We start from the raw sequence: 17,014 nt of genomic DNA on the forward strand, positions 1-17,014 counted from the left end.
ATTGGATCAGAAAGCCTTCGTGCGGTTTCTCATGACCAACATAAACTAGGCCGCTAACCGCCAAATCTGCCCTTCTAGGTCACAACAACCATCCGCTTTCACGGTATCCTAACCGGCCCCCTTTTCCCCGTAATGGATCGATCAATTGTGCATGTTAAATCACAAGGACGAAGACATGACATGCACATGGGTGCACTCAAACGCACACACAAATCCGTGGTGGCGTGCACGTAGCAGACAAACAAACACTCTGGCTGCGGTGAAAGAGGGGTATTGTTAATTTCTGTCTCCCCCCCTTCGTCTTCATGGAGGGGAGAAGAAAGGGTGACCCAAATTTGACACGACCGGGGCGCATATTGTCAGGGATGGTTGCCTTTATTTGTGAATGGGTGAACTGTACAGTACACAAACACACACACACACAAACATGCAGATTCACATGAGCTGTTAAATGACATTTAAAGTTTATTCACACACCTATCCGTGTGTGAGTGCATTTTGGGGTACAACACACACATTTGTGCACATTCACACAAACAACTAAATTAGAAATACACATGCATACCTACACACAAACACACACAATATACAGGTTAGTGATGCATGAGTGCTTGGCCTGCTTGTCTGGACAGAGGGAGGGGGTGGGGTAGGTCGCGCTTAACTTCTGTGTGTGTGTGTGTGTGTGTGTGCATTAGTGGGAGTGACCGGCATACCTTTACACCCCACACACCAATAGCCTCCCTCCTCCCCCCTCCCTCATTTTCCCACCACAGTAGCCTGCAGTCATGCACTCAGTGCTATCTGAAAGCATGGATCTACAACTGTTTACCTTCCATCTCCTGCTGCTTTAGTGCTGCTGCTGCTTTTCGGACCGGTCAGCAAACAGATCCACAGCGTGTGTTTTCACACTTTTAACGTTAACCGGAGAAGCAAACGTAGTTTAATCCGCTACCAGGGTGACTCTGCAGGCGGCTGAGTAAAGTAACTCGACAGTGGTGAAAGAAGTATCCAGACGTGAGTAAAGGATTATTGTGTAAGCAGCATGTATAACTTTGTAGCTGGTCAAAGATTTTACAGACAATTTTATTTTCATTAATATTGTGTCATGCGTAAATAATATGCCCAGTCCAAACAGGCTAGAGACAGAACCCAGAGAAGCAACATAATTAAAAATAATACTAAACAAATTAACAATCCTGACATTTTCTCCGAGCTTTAGAAGCAAATGTAGCCAACCTGTAAGCCTTAAAGGTCCCATATTATAAAAAAGTGAGATTTTCATGTTTTTTTATTATAAAGTAGGCTTAAGTCCTTTATAAATACTGTGAAAGTATCGAAACGCTCAAGCATATTCAGAAACTCTGCATTTGAAACAAGCTGTCAGGATTTCTGTCCATTTGTGATGTCACAAATATACAATATTTAGACCCTTTCCACAAATTTAAACGTAAACATTCTATATGTGTCCCAGTTTATTCCTGGTTGCAGTGTATGTGAATGTCATCAGCTGACAGAAGTACACATGGACCCAAGTTGTTGCCTAGCAACACAATTCTGTTGCAATTTCGTTGTAATTCCGTTGAAATGCGCTAAAACGGGGCTTTTCAGACAGAGGTTAAATACAGGTATATTCAGGCCGACAGTATGAGGAAAATAAAGTTGTTTTTTTAACATTACAGCATGTAAACATGTTCTAGTAGAATCACAAAATACAAGTATGATCCTGAAAATGAGCACAATATGGGACCTTTAAAATTAAATTCCATTCTAACATCGTCCAACCGTGTCTCCTAAAAATTACGTTCCCATACAACTAAAATGCATTCTTAACGACTTTCAGAGGGAAATGTATTTTCTCCCGGATGCGGTCACAGTTTTAAACAGTTTTGAAAGGTTTTAAACAGTTTTAAACAGTTTTAAACACGTGGTTAACATTGTAAATTGAAACAAAACAAAACAAAAAACGCAACAAAACTACTTAGTTAAGTTTACTACGTAAGTGAATGTGTTTGTTTGACCCTTAGTGGAGTTTTCTCACTTGTTATACTCGTTATTATACCAATAACATTATTATTCCACATAGGGAAGCACCGATACCACTTTTTCTTAGACAGAGTACAAGTACTTACATTCGGGTACTCGCCGATACCGAGTACTGATACGAGTACTTCTCTGTGCCAAAAGACCCTTGTTAACATCCAGCCGGAGGGTGTGAGCGACACACGGCAGGCTGGGGAGTCCCGCATACGAGGCGGTGTGCCGCGACCGGCTCTAGGTTGGCTTGGAAAGGCTCGGGGCGAAGGTGGCTCATGGTCGCAGCTTTACAGCGCCCCCCCGCCCGGACCTCGCCGAACCATGACGGGGCTCCCTGCTCCCGGTGCAACTGTCGACCAGGGCCCCAACCGCGTTGTGCCGCAGCCTACTTAAAAGGCGCCAGGGGTCTGCGGCGATGTCGGCAACCCACCCGACCAGTCTTGAAACACGGACCAAGGAGTCTAACGCACGCGCGAGTCAGAGGGTGCAAGCAAAACTCCGCGGCGCAATGAGGGTGAGGGCCGACGCACGCCGGCTGAAGTGGGATCCCGGCCCAGCGGGGTCAGGCGAACCACTGGCCCGTCTCGCCCGCACCGTTGGGGAGGTGGAGCGTGAGGACCCGAAAGTGGTGACAAAAGGTTAACGTCGCGCTGCTGTAGAGTGGTATCGGTGCCGTTGTATCGGCAGTATTTTTTGAGTACGAGTACGAGTACATGAGCACAGTATCGTGCACAAGTACCCGATACTGGTATCGGTATCGGTGCATCCCTAATTCCACATAACTTTCCTGAATGGTCGCTCGATATACCACGTCACCTGCTCTGCGCGTCGCTTGTTGTACAACGTCACTCGCAGCAGCCGTCCGCGGACTACTTGGGATACGTTCAAACGTAATCCGAGACAAAATACGTTTCCCTCGAAAATGTAATCGAGAATAAAGTTTAGTTGTATGGCAACGTCATCTTTAGGGGGTGCATCGTCAGTGCACCAAAACTTTTCTGGATTTTGACATTTAATTTCAAATAAAATAGATATTTAAAACAGATCTTCTTAACCCATCATCATATGGACAATACAATTTACAACTTCTCCTACTTTGGGTTATTTTAATATTAGGGCTGTGAATTTCGTATAATATTTAATTGTGATTAATCACATGATTGTCCATGTTTTATCGCAAATTAATTGCACATTTTTTATCCATTCAAATTGTACCTTAAAAGGAGATTTTGTCAAGTATTTAATTCTCAAATATGCTGCTTTATGCAAACGTATGTATATGTTTATTATTAGAAATCAATTAACAGCACAAAACAATGACAGATATTGTCCAGAAACCCTCACAGGTACTGCATTTAGCATAAAACAATATGCTCAAATCATAACATGGCAAACTGCAGCCCAACAGGCAACAACAGCTGTCAGTGTGTCAGTGTGCTGACTTGACTGACTTGCCCCAAACTGCATGTGATTATCATAAAGTGGGCATGTCTGTAAAGGGGAGACTCGTGGGTACCCATAGAACCCATTCACTGATCTGGAGGTCAGAGGTCAAGGGAAACCTTTTATCCTCGCCAAAATTTAGCGCAAGTTTGCAGCTTTCTTTAGCCAAGAGCTTTACTTCACGACAAGCTAGTATGACATGGTTGGTACCAATGGAGTCCTTAAAAATAACAACATTTGCCTCTCAAATGTGAAAGAGTAGAAATGTAAACACTCGAGTGAAGTAGAAGTACCTCAAAGTACAGTACTTGAATACGAAAATACATTCCACCAGTGAACTCGGGCATTGTTTTCTAATGAGCTTTTCTTTCTTTTATGTGACTTTGTAAAAGAATAGTTTAGCATTTTGGGAAAATAGGCTTTAAATAAAATATGCAACGGTTGCAGCTTGTATCTCCCTGTGCGACCACAGATTCATGTTTTTACATGACTGTTTGTGTACTGATTAAACAATCAAGATGCAGAGTGTGAATTAGTGCGCTTTAGGGCTGCTGGTGGTGGGCGTGTGTTTGATTTTTTGGAGAGAGGCAGGCCAGCAGTTTCCCCCCTTGCTTTCCACTTTAAGCTAATCGCCTCCTGGCTCCTACTCTGCTACTTAACGCAAAGCCATGAGAGTGGTATTAGCATTCACTTGGCAATAAAGTGACTAAGCTTATCAACAAAATGTTAAACTGCTCCTTTAAATGATTAGACAGGGCTAAAAAAGCAGGAAAATAAAGGTACTTTAACTTGTCTGAAGCTACTAACTCACTACGTACAGCCCGGACACACCAGGAACGGCAGGAGCGCATGGCGGCTGCGTTACTTGTTGTTTTTTATTTCGGCGTCCGTGTTAACAGGTTAGAGCAGCCACACTGCCCGCGTGAGACGCGTCACACATTTCAGCTGCGTCTCCTCTAGAGAATAGAGGTCTCGCCTATTTTTGACGCGTAACGCATGCGTCTCACAGCAGCAACAGACAGTGAAGGTGATCTATTGACTGTATATTAACATCATACCCGCTACATTACTACAGTTTCCATTTCTATCTGTAGAATATGTTACGGAGATGACAAAAAGTAATGACTTATTTTTAAATCAACAGTTCCTGCTTTCATTTAAAAATAAAAGCCCTCAAGCGTTTTTTTCAATGGACAGAATTCCTTCATTTGTTAACACAACGCTTTTATTCTGAAATATGAGTAGTCAGTGCTGTGGAACATGCAGTGACTTGGAGAGCTCCATGAATTGATGAAGTATGGGGTTTAAATCATCACTTCCTGCTTTCATTTCGAAATAAAAGCCCTCAAGTGTTTTTTCTGTGGACATAATTCCTTCATTTGTTAACACAAGGCTTTTATTCAGAAATATGTGCCGGACAGTGTTCTAGAACATAGAGTGACTTGGAGAGCTCCATGAATGAATATAGTATGGAGTTTTAATTGTGGATGATTGCTATTATTTACAAATTACCACACGTTTCTTAACCTTTCTCTGTCTAAAATAAATATAAATGATATTTATAATGAAATGAAATGGCCATTAAAAGGCAAACTCTATTTAGAAAGAAAGGGCTGACAGCAGCAGCTGCAGCAGCAGAAACGCAGCAGACACGCAGCTGAATTGCAGCAGGTGTAAACGCCCGACGCGTGAATCTCGCAGCCACCACGCCACTCAGCCGCCACGTGCTCCTGACGTTCCTGGTGTGTCTGGGGCTTTATGCTGCAAAGAGAAAAAAAACGTTCTGATGTGAGATTGATCAGAAACATGTTGGATCTTTTAATCACCCACCTTTCAGTCCAGAACCAACTTTGCCAGCATCTCCTACCCTGTTACTGCTGCTAGTATCCGATAGATTGGGCCTCATTGGTTGTGTGAATTCCCTTCCTCCTCCTCTTCCACCCATATTCTTTTTCTACACCTACTTTCTCCTCTATCATCACTTTTCTCCAATATTTCATCTTCCACTGCCTCGTCTTACCTACACTTCTTCTTCTTCTTCATCTCCACCTACATCTTCTTCTGCTGCCTTCTCCTAATCATCTGCTGCTTCGTCCTACTGTAACCCACCTTCTTCTTATTGCTCTGCCTGTTTATTTGTCTTTTTTTCTCACCTCTTTTTACCTTCTACCTCTTCTTCGATGTAACTTTTCCTGCATCTGTCACTTTATCCAATTAAGCTTCTTGGTTTGTGTTTTTTTCCTTATTTCATACCCTTCCTTCATCATGCTTCTTCTTATTTCCTCTTCTTCTGATTCTCTTCTACGACAACCCATTCTCACTCCCAACTTGTCAAATACTGACTCTTGGTCAGTGCCCCTCGGCATCCTTAAGCGTCTGTATGAGACGCACTGGGCTTTCAACCAACTCCAATGTAAACCCATCTACATCATTATTAGACGCTGAGAGCACTGTAACTCGTTTATATCCAACGAAATTAATTCTTATGTAATCCACATAATTTGTGAATCAGGAAGTATAAAGAGCGACACACACCGAATAGGGAGGAGGTCGGAGTAGAAGGGTGGGTCAAAAAACACCAGACATTCGCCCAGAAGGCCGCTGTTTGTATCCCGTGTGAAACCAGAAGTCAACGTTGATTTATTTGTCACGTAACTTCAGTACTTAAGTAACGCCACCTGGAGTTATTTTAACCCAAACCACCATCTTTTCATAAACCTAACTAAGTAGTTTTGTTGCCTAAACCTAACTAAGCTGTTTCCTGCGAAGACAGAAGTTTATTTTGAAAAGACTGAAGTGGAAATTGACACGTGCGTCATGTGTTGATGGACATTCTTAGGAAATCACATGGAAAATGGGGAATAACCTCTCATAAGATATCATACGAATTGTTGTATGAGGATACATTCATCAAACAAACACAGGACTTTCACCTAGGAGACTGCTGTTCTTTTGCCTTTTGAAACCAAGTCACCATTGACTTATTTCACCTTAATTTTGTTACGTACTTAACTAATACCAGCTACGTAACAAACGTAGGCTACTTGTTTTAATTAACAAAAATACTTATTCTAACCCAAATCACAATCTTTTCCCAAGCCAAACCAAGTAGTTTTTTTGCATAAGTAAACCTAAAAACTTTGTAAACCTACGTTGGAAGTTTAATTTGAAAAGAGACTGTATCCATGTAATGAGCGGAAACAGTACGCTTCCTGTGAACACAGAAGTTTATTTTGAAAAGACATTATGCCTGTAAGGAATATATTCTCATGCAACAGTTCGTTTGATATCTTACGGAAAGGTTATTCCTCCTTTTTCATTCATTCATTCGTTTTCTTACAAATGTCTAGCAACATGTTTCAATTTCCGCTCATTACATGCATACAGTCGTTTCAAAATAAACCTTCATCTTCACAGGAAACAACTTCCTTAGGTTTAGGCAACAAAACTACTTGGTTAGGTTGAGGAAAAGATCAACTTGGTTAGGTTAAGGCAACAACACTACTTAGTTAGGTTTAGGAAAAGATCATCTTGGTTAGGTTAAGGCAACAAAACTACTTAGTTGGGATTAGGAAAAGATTGACTTGGTTAGGTTTATGGCAACAAAACTGCTTAGTTAGGTTTAGGAAAAGATCAACTTGATTAGGTTTAGGCAACAAAACTACTTAGTTAGGTTTAGGAAAAGATCGAGAACTGACACGCCGTCTCTGAAAAGTTTGAAAACTTCTGCTTCTTGAAAAGTTCCCTCTGCTTTTCCCCCTATTTTCTCCCCCCTACTTCCCCATCTTCCTTGTGCACCTGTGTGTCATCTTCATCTGCTTCTCCTTCACTTCCTCTACCTCCTCCTCCTCCTCTTCTTCTCTATCAGCCTGTTTACCCCCTGTGTCTTCGGACGCATGCTGACGCCTCACTTCTTTGGGCCGCTGCAGTCTGGATGAGAGGAGTTTTGGCTTCTGCTCACTGTTTACCAACCGGCTGATCCTGCTGTTTCTGCATGCAGAGGCCAGGCTCAATTATTTTTAACACTGCAAAATAGACAGTTCTCTATCATGAGCACCGGGTGTGTAATATACCTCTATGAATACAAATAGCCAGGGACGTGTTTTCTTAAAGCAAGCGCTTACAAAGTGAAACGTCTAATAGCTTCCTGAGGAATTGGCAAATGCAATGTTTCCAGTCTGTATGCTAAGCTATGATAAGTTAAGCTAAGCACTACGTTTGTTATGTTATTTAAGCTACAGACATAAATTAAAATAAGTCAATGTTGACTTTTAGTTTCACATGAACAGCGGCTTTCTGTGTTAAAGTCCTGTGTTGGCACATCCGTCCACCCCGACTTCCTCCTTATGTGGACTTCCGCTGACTATGATTAGAAATGCATTTCAGTCAGACAACTCACGTTTGAAATATTTATTTCAACAGCAGAACATTGTTAGAGTTTGGGGTTCAGACTCCGACCTCATCACTCCCTGCAGATATCATTACCTAAGATATTGGGAGTGATGATTAAACATATTTTCCCCCGTCGGAGCCTGCAGGTGGATGCTGGGGTGGTGGGGCTGAAAGAGCAGGCAGCGGCAGTATTCGTGCAGGGCAGCAGCAGCATTGAAGAGGCAGAGGGTGAGACAGGGAATTTTGCAGCTTAAATAGACCGCCAAATTGGGAGGGTGCGTTTGGTTTATGGTATTGAGAGTGAGGCATGTCACATGTGTATGTAGCAGTGCAGCTCGAGTTCACTGCCTGAACTAGCTCACAGACGTCGCTCCATTTGTGATATGTCAAAAACAAACATAATCAACAACAAAATACGTTTCCCTTGAAATGTAATTCACAATGCAGTCTTATTGTATGGGAACTTGATATTTAGGAGACAGAGCTGTTCCAAAAAGGTCATGAGTTTATCACTTTCTCATAAACCATCAATTCTGCAATTATCAATGTTAATAAAGTCATTAATAAAAGATGATAAATCAGCAGCAAAAGTTATTAAATCATCTGCATATAAATGCTAATGCATCAGACTGGCAATAGGTCATCCAGATTAGGACCACGCCCCCTTTTGGGGGAAAACAATCCCGTGTCCCTCATAGAAAACAGTAGGTAACAGAGTAAACAGAAGAAGATGAAACGTCTGCAAACTTCTACTTTCACACTGAAATCTGAGGCTCATATGATACGTGAATATTCAATGTCAGTGTGTTAAATGGTTAAATGATGCTGGTGACAGTGACTAGCATGGCTAGCTAACGTTAGCTTGAGTGGGAGGCTGCTGCAGTGATACAGTCATACATTAATGTTATAGCAGCATCAGACTAAATCTCAGCCTATAGATCAAACAGTTGGTTATTAACACGTTGGTTATTTACAGACAACAGTTAGTCTAACGGGATTCAATCAGATATGTAGAGATGTCTGGATCAGTAATATCCTCCACTGTGTTGGACAGGGGAAGACTGAAGGGACATGGCGGTGATCAACCTTCATTTATTAAGATATCACCAACACTCAGGTTCAGGCAAGGTCGCAAAATTATTATTAGACATGTGTATTAAACAAACGTTTGTTTAACAAGAGATGAATGCATATGAATTTGTCAAAATTACAATCCAGACATTCGTCAAATTAGATTGAAGTCTTTGGTTTTCTGTCCCCCAAAAGGGGGCGTGGCCTTGAGTTTTAGTCAAGTACCCATATGTGCCGGTCTCATGTATAAGTCATTAATAAAGAGTTTGTATAATAATCCATCAAGAGTTAAAAAGTTTTTGTTATTAATGGGTTATAATTGATTATAAAGCATTAATAAACAATGTATTTACCATTAATAAAGCCCTTTAAGTAGAAAGTAGAAAGTGGTACAGCTTTTTAAAAATAAATGCAGGTCTATACTGTACACTGCAGCTACAGCACAGCTAATACTGTATGAGTCATGTTGTAGCAGTGTCACTCTAACTGTCTGTGAGTTCGCGTGAATCTCGCTGGGATTAATGAGAATGATTATTTTTTTTCATGTGGGATCATATATATTCCAACCAGTTTAAATTGGTGAGAGTTTGCACAGGACTGCTAGCCTCGTGCTGAAAGGAGGTGGTCAGGTCCTGTGCCTTGTTGGCGTGCATGTTCCCAAAAATGTAATTGAAGGGATTTTGCCTCCAGCTTCTGCAGCATCTCGACCACCCAAGCAGCAGCTCGTGTCTTCTCTCTTCCTTTCTCTCTCACTCGCTGTTTGTATTTCCCACATGAAGCAGAAGAGAATAAAACGTCACCGTCAACATGTGGTGGAAAATTGTTCTCACTAGTGTCACCCTAGGGACACGAAACAAGGAGCAGCCTACGACGCGTAATCCTCGTCTTGTGAAAACCTTTTTACTCCAGTTTTTCATTGTCATGCTTTACCTTCCGTTGAAGGATTACATCCCTCTGTGAAATAATGTCTACCATCCTTGAGTTTATAAAACCCCTTTCAAAGTCAGAAGCTGAAAATGACAACTGACACATATTGAATCATCTTAATCCGTGTGGAAGGTTGTGAAGGTTTGCTGCAGAGGCTGTCCCGTGTTTCCTCTGAAGTTTAGAGGCATAATTACACTCCGAACGGGGTGAGTTCCTATAGATGTTTTCCTGCTGCTGGCACTTTTTAGTTTAGCAGAGGGAAGATGTCAACAGCAATGATCCCAAATGCCATTAAAAAAGTGCACAAAAATCTGTGGGTGGGTGGACTGCCTGCCCGCGTGTAAAAACACATCATTATCTTTTTTGTATTTTGTGGTGCTGCTGCTGTATATTAATTTCTATTCATGACTCTATATTCATGACTCCGAAATACTCCCACGTCGCCTGCACTCGTTTAAATCTGACACCTGCCAAACTTTCTGTTCTGTAAACTGACGACTTTTTGTTGAATGTGTTTACCGGGCGTGAGGGCTGTGCGGCGGCAGAGTCTCGAGGCCATTACACAATTTAAAAACAGATCCAGTGCTTTACCCATGTGGACATACTGCAGATAATTCAGCAGGTTTTGTTTAACTAGACAATGACCAATAAGACTGAGGATATTCCATATTGTTTTCCACTTTGTTATAGAATGACATATTTTACTCAAAATAGCATTAATTGATGTTTTTTTGGCTTCTTTTGGGCAGCAGAATAAGTTTTAAAGGGATAGTCTTGGTGTTTCTCAGTGTGGTTGTATGAGGTACTATAGGTAGAGAAACAGACAGGAGTACCAGCACGGGAGCAAAGAGATGTACTGCTGTGGAAGGGGGTAGCAGCTTAACAGATTTAGATCAGTTTAAGTGTACGCTTTATTTCAAATATTTTCACTGGTTTCCCTCGCTGTGAGACGGCTATATTCTGTGTTTCCGACGGGGAACTGAAGCCGTTATCCATGCTCTCTCCAAATCCACCAGACTCCATTGAAAAAAACAGTAATTGTACCTCGCAGAACACAGGGGGTTGCTGGTCTACCGCTGCCTCGATCAGTTAGTTTGTTTGTGTTGTTGTGGGACTTTGGTTAGATTCAGAGGTAAAATTACAGTTTTTTTCAATGGAGTCTGGTGGAGACTTCCCGTCAGAAAGGGCTGTCTGACGGCAAGGTAAACCGGTGAAAATATTCTAAATATAGCATACGCTTAAATTAATATTGATTTTGCTGCCCCCGTCCACAGCAGTACATCTCTTTGCTCCCGTGCTGGTACTCCTGTCTGTTTCTCTAAACTGGGGGCGTGCTGACCGTCATCTACTGGAGGTAATACACTGACTATGGAGAAGTACCTCATACAACCACACTGAGAAACACCCAAACTATCCCTTTAAACATTGGCAAATTGCCACTGTATAAAGTTGTTATGGCAAGGTGTTTACTCATCTAGCAGATACACTTGTTTTCCACAGTTACTGTGGTTGTTCCACCGTCAGCCATTTCCACCACTGGGGATATTGATACTCTTTGGTAACTGGACATAGCCACCAATGTCTACAAAAACCAAAGCGCTATCTTCTTCCTGTTCTGGTTGTGCAATAGTTGACGCACTGTCTTTGTGCCGTAAATGGAACCTTCATTTTCCCGGGAGATTGTACCCGGTTGCAGATAGAGTTGCATAGTGAAGGCGAGGCCGATAGGGAACCAATCTATACACCGATGGTGTCATTATCCTATAACCATTACATTGTGCAATCAATCAACATTTACTTCATAATTATAAGTCCAAACTAAAAACCTTGTCTAATGCCACTTTTAAGTGTCCTATATTGATTGATGCGTGAATGCTAAATGGTAGCGCCTTTGATTTTTGTTTTCTGGTGCTATTAAAGGTCCCACTTATGGCTACATTTCCCAATATCAATACACAGAGGTTACCGTTAACCACTCTTTGGTGGGTGGGGAGGTGTTTGTTGTCATCCCGCCCCTCCCTCCTGTGTCACTAGGCAACCAAACGCCACCAGCAAAGAATCCATATTGTTCCAGTGAGCAAGTTCAGCCCAGAACTCTGCAGCTCACCGACGCTGCTGTTGCACCGAAGCTGTCTGCGGGACGGAGCTAGTGTGTGTGTGTGTGTGTGTGTGTGTGTGTGTGTGTGTGTGTGTGTGAGCGACAGGGCTTTAGGGATGAGTGGGGAGTGGGTTGGGAGTGTGTTATGGGGGTAAAGGATTGGCTGACGGGTTTTCAGGGGGAGTGTGTGTGTGTGCAGGGGGGAGAAAGAAGCGGGGGGGAGGTGGGGGTAAGGAATCTGTTTACAATGGCCTGAGGGAGAGTCGCCTAAGCTGCCAGAGAGGGAGAAACAGTCAGATATGGAGAGGAAGTGTGAGAGGAAAAGTCCAAGACAAGGAGAGAAAGAAAGAAAGAAAGAAAGGACAAAGAGAAATAGAGTTGAGGAGAAGGGATGAATGAAAGGAGAGAACTCGGGAGAGGATTAAAAACAAACTTAAGGAGTCCTTTAAGGTTGCAGTAGGAGTCACAGGAGCGGAAACTGCAGGGTGATGCAAAGCAGAGCTAGATCGCTGCTCACGGCCATGCAAATAGGATATCTGGTGTGTGAGTGTGTGTGTGTGTGTGTGTGTGTGTGTGTGTGTGTGTGTGTCAGTGCACCTCTGTTCTTGTGTGTGTGCGTCGTTGTTGACATTGTCTTTCTGTCTGTTTGCGTGTGCAGACTTTGAGGAGCAGTTGTACGACACCAAGCTGACCGGCCAGACGTTCCGGCATCCGTCTTCGCAGAGCTCCGACGACGCGTCCACCTCGCTCAGCCGATCGCCCGTCTCCCTCAACAACAAGAGACCCGACTTCATCTTCCTGGTAAACACACGCATGCACGCTTATTTGATCGTAACGCTCCCCTCACACCAAATGTCACCTGTCTGGTAAACACACACACGTTCCACCTTCATATATTTGAAGCCACACACACAAAGTAATTCACAGCTCTCACACATACACACACCCAGAAACCAAACCGTGTCCTCTTCACTTATCTTTTTCACTTTTTTCCCCGAGCAGCAAGAGAGCAGCCTTCACATTCCCTCTAAACTCACTCACTCCCACTCTTTCTGCCCTTTTTGCCCTCACACTCTCTCTCCTCCACTCTTTATTTATGCACACTTTTCTTTCTAAACTTATTCAACGCTTTCTTTTCTTAGCTTAGTGAACAAGACGTCACACATTTACTGTACTGTATTTTGCCCACCTCATTTTAAAAGAGATATAAGTATTTTGTCCTAGTAGTATAACTTTTAAATCCCTCTCTTCTTCCCTAAATAAACTCTTTAAAACGCCTCTTGGACCAGCTGGGAAACTTGACTTTTTAGAGATATACGTGGTTCTGACAGGAGAGCGACGCTACAAACATATCACGAGCTTATAGAATATGATGCATTGCTGTAGATTAAACAAGCCAACATGCACTGATCTGAATTTTTCAGTCTCGATACCGATAGCGATACCTGGACTTTGGGTATCGTCCGATACCGATCTGATACCAGTGTTTAATTAATCAGCTGTGTGTCTCACTGTGTGGAAGTCACTGGGATCATTCTTCTATGTGTAAGGTAACACCAGGCTTGACTTAAACACAGCTTTCTTAACTTTGTAAAACAAAAAGTAACAAATAAACACATAGATAACAAAACATAAATTTAGTGAATTGTTATTAATAATTAAAATAATAAATCTTACACCAAAAACTTGGCAAAAAAATCTTCAAAATTAACAGGATTTACAATTCAGGTGTAATCTGTTTTAATACAGCAACAAATTGGTCAAAATGTAATACGGAATTAAAATGACATTATATAATGTATGTAGTATATAAACATAGAATTGAATTTAATAGATCGTCCCCATTTTCACCCATATCCGATCCGATCAGGTATCGGTGCATCCTTAGCCAACAGTATACTGTATAACGGAGTTAAAAACATCTACAGCAGTAAAATGCAACATACACATTAAGGGGCGTTACACATGCTGCGTCTTTTGCACACTCAAATCCATCCATCTCAATGTAGACACGCAATATCATGTGACGAGGAACAACCAATCACAGCCGGCAGATATCTTTTCTTTTTTCCGTAAATATCAGTTTACGGTCAAATATACGGAGGAGACGTTAATCATTTTTAGTGCAGGGCTACCCAGAGCTTTATCATCTGTCCCACAGACTATTTGACCGGCTTCACCCTTTCTGTCCGAGAACGTCACAACATCCGGTTGAAAGGTCAGCCACACCGACACGGAGAGAGATCGAGCAGTAAAGCTACTGTGAGGGATTCGCGGCACACATGGCGTTCTCCATGCGTTTTTAGACGCGGCATGTAATATTATAATAAAAATAAATCATTTTATAATGCAGCAGTAATATTAATCGTGAAATCTAATAATCAGTATATAATAGTAAAACTCTGACAGGGAACATTTTACTGCACAATCGATACTTTTACTTTTCATACTTTAAGTACATTTAGCTGATAATACTTTACTTCCTGTAAGGTTTCGAATGCAGGACTTTTACTTGTGGTGGAGTATTTCACAGTGTGTTATTGATACTTTTACTTTAAGTACTACGCCCATTTTCAAAATTCATACAAGTTATTCCTTTGGTGTAAGAGAGTCCAAAAAATATTAGTAAACATGAACAACTCTTTCCCAAATCCAAAAACTTGAGTGTGAAAAACTCAAACTTGAGATGTCATGGGGTATAAAGTGTGGAAATGATCTATGGAGCAGCTCCAGACTTTATACCCTATGACATCACAAAGTTTGAGACTTAATTCTCTGGTTTCTGGCTTTGAGAGAGAGCAGCTCATGTTCACAAATATTGATTGAACTTTAGGCCATGATAATATATTGGAATTCAGAATTCAGGTGGTGTTCCCCTTTAAGTAAATGATCTGAATATTTCTTCTACAGCTGTTGGTGTCTGCCGACGTTGTTTGGCTTTACTGTGAACAGATTCATAAGTAAAGTGCTGCAGGGATGATGTAGTTTTGTAGGCCAACCAGGAAGTTATCATCACCCTGGTTCCCTCGGCAAACAGCCAATGGGATTGTTCCATTGGGTTTTGGATTACTGCAGAAAATAAGCTCTGTGGCAAACAAATGTTTATGATACTTACACGTTTTGTTCAGCAAGATAATCTCCACAAATAAACACCACCTCTATGAGTTTTGAAGCATAATTGCAATCACCAGATGTAAGAAGCTAACGTTAAGAGCGTGACTTCACTTCACCACCACTAAGATAAAGGTGGACTAGTGTTCGGCCTGATGACGTTTAGGAACTTGTTAGCAACCTCCTTTTTAAAGACGTGTAAAAGCCTCACAATTCACGAGTGGGGTATTTACTGACGTATTTTATGTCATAGAGCAAAACGTTTAAATTATTTGAGCTTGTGTTCACCACAGACCTTATTTCAGGCATCTAACCATAGACTGTATATAAAAAGTTGACGTAGTCACCGTGACGTCACCCGTTGGTTTGTTGATGGCCGTTTTGAAGCTTCAAGTTTGGCATTTTGGCCGTCGCCATCTTTTTTGCAACCAGATGTGACATTAGAGGGTGGAGCTAAGTACAACCGAACGCTGAATAACACATTTTTAGGCGACCAAAATGTTACAATTAACTTCTATGAAGTGAAAACACACTGTGAAAGGGTTAAACGAAAACATGGACAACTCCCAGACCGGACAACGCCGTGTTAGCAACCTTTCAATCACAAGGTAGCCCCGCCCTAAAGCATCCCCTGCTTTATGGTCTATCTGACTCTAAATGGGACCATCATTTACTAAATGAACATCATGCTGTATTGAAGAAGACTTGAAACTAGCGATTGAGACCATAAACTCATGTTTACAATGTTTACTGAGGGAATAAATCAAGTGAGATCACTTCTCAGACCCGGAGGTGGCCCACTGCATCTAAACCAAAAACTCATTCAAAAGACGAGGGAACCAGAAGTAAAATGCTAACTAATTTCCCGGTTTTAGGACTCCTTCCTGCACCACTCTACTGCTGACAGAGTAGCCGTAGTTGTGTTAAATACATCTACTTTTGAATGGAGTTCTGGCTACCTCCATCACTAAAACACTATTTCTAAATCAATCAGGACTGAAATCTTGAGGGTTATAACTTGAAGGTCAAAGTGAGACCTATTTCTCATTGAGTACAGTAGTTTCAGCCTTGAATCAGAACACAATGTTGTGACATTACACTTCTCCACAGTAGCTAACAAATCACTATTTCAGTGTCACTAACACTGCTTCCTCATGTTGTGACAAAACGCTTCATTGCCTTTGTTATCATCCCTTTTATATAAAAGACCAAAACTGGATTATCTAAAACTATTGTACAGTATGTCCAACCCCCTCTGTTGGAGTTGTCAGAATTAGTCATCATCCTTTTCACACTCTCAGCAGGTTCCCCATAAACAAACGCCAAATCATTTAGTGTCTTCCAGATTGAAATATCACTAAGACTTGATCACAAGTTAAAATAGCGAATGACATCAGTGCTATTTGTTGTCAGCTCATGCTCATTGAAACAGGAGTGGTTACTGACCCATTTTGGTATGTAAAAATCATAGTTTGTCTCCATTTCTTCTCTGCCGTTGCTGCTAATAGTTCTCAGGCTGTTTCCCCGAGCGGTGTCATTATTGGCAGCTTGATGGACTCCCGCAGTGATTTTACTGCAAAATGGCTGCACATTTCCTGCATATTGACGCTCCGTTCCTTCAGCAAGCTGTTAAACAGCTCTGTTAGGTTAATGCCTTTCTCTCTGTTTGGGCTAATTTCAATTAGACTTTACAGTACATACATGTGGTTTCTCTCACATGTATTTCATCAGAGAGGGTAGTGTTTCCTGCATTGCAGCAACCCCGAAGCAGTTTGGGTTTCAATGCCTTGCTTCAGGGCTCTTTGGCAGCGATGGTTGATACCTTAGATTTAATACCAGGCAGATGACAGTTTCCCTCCCAGCTGGGATTACACCTTCCTGTTGACACAGGGGACTGAACAGCTCTGCTACTTGTCAGCCTCCGTCCCTGCCGGCTAA

The 17,014-nt window shown here is 41.8% G+C and overlaps 1 protein-coding gene across 4 annotated transcripts in view; it reads left to right on the forward strand.

Moving 5' to 3' along the window:
- Nucleotides 1–17,014, forward strand: part of nhsl2 (NHS-like 2) — a 244,198-nt gene that overhangs the window by 184,588 nt on the left and 42,596 nt on the right. For all 4 annotated transcript variants that reach the window (XM_074623120.1, XM_074623121.1, XM_074623122.1 and 1 more), the window contains exon 3: nt 12,624–12,766. In XM_074623120.1, coding sequence (XP_074479221.1) covers nt 12,624–12,766 — 143 coding nt within the window. The remainder of the gene's footprint in view (nt 1–12,623; nt 12,767–17,014) is intronic.

Source organism: Sebastes fasciatus, chromosome 22 (assembly GCF_043250625.1).
Source record: "Sebastes fasciatus isolate fSebFas1 chromosome 22, fSebFas1.pri, whole genome shotgun sequence".
In the NCBI taxonomy this organism is placed as follows: domain Eukaryota; kingdom Metazoa; phylum Chordata; class Actinopteri; order Perciformes; family Sebastidae; genus Sebastes; species Sebastes fasciatus.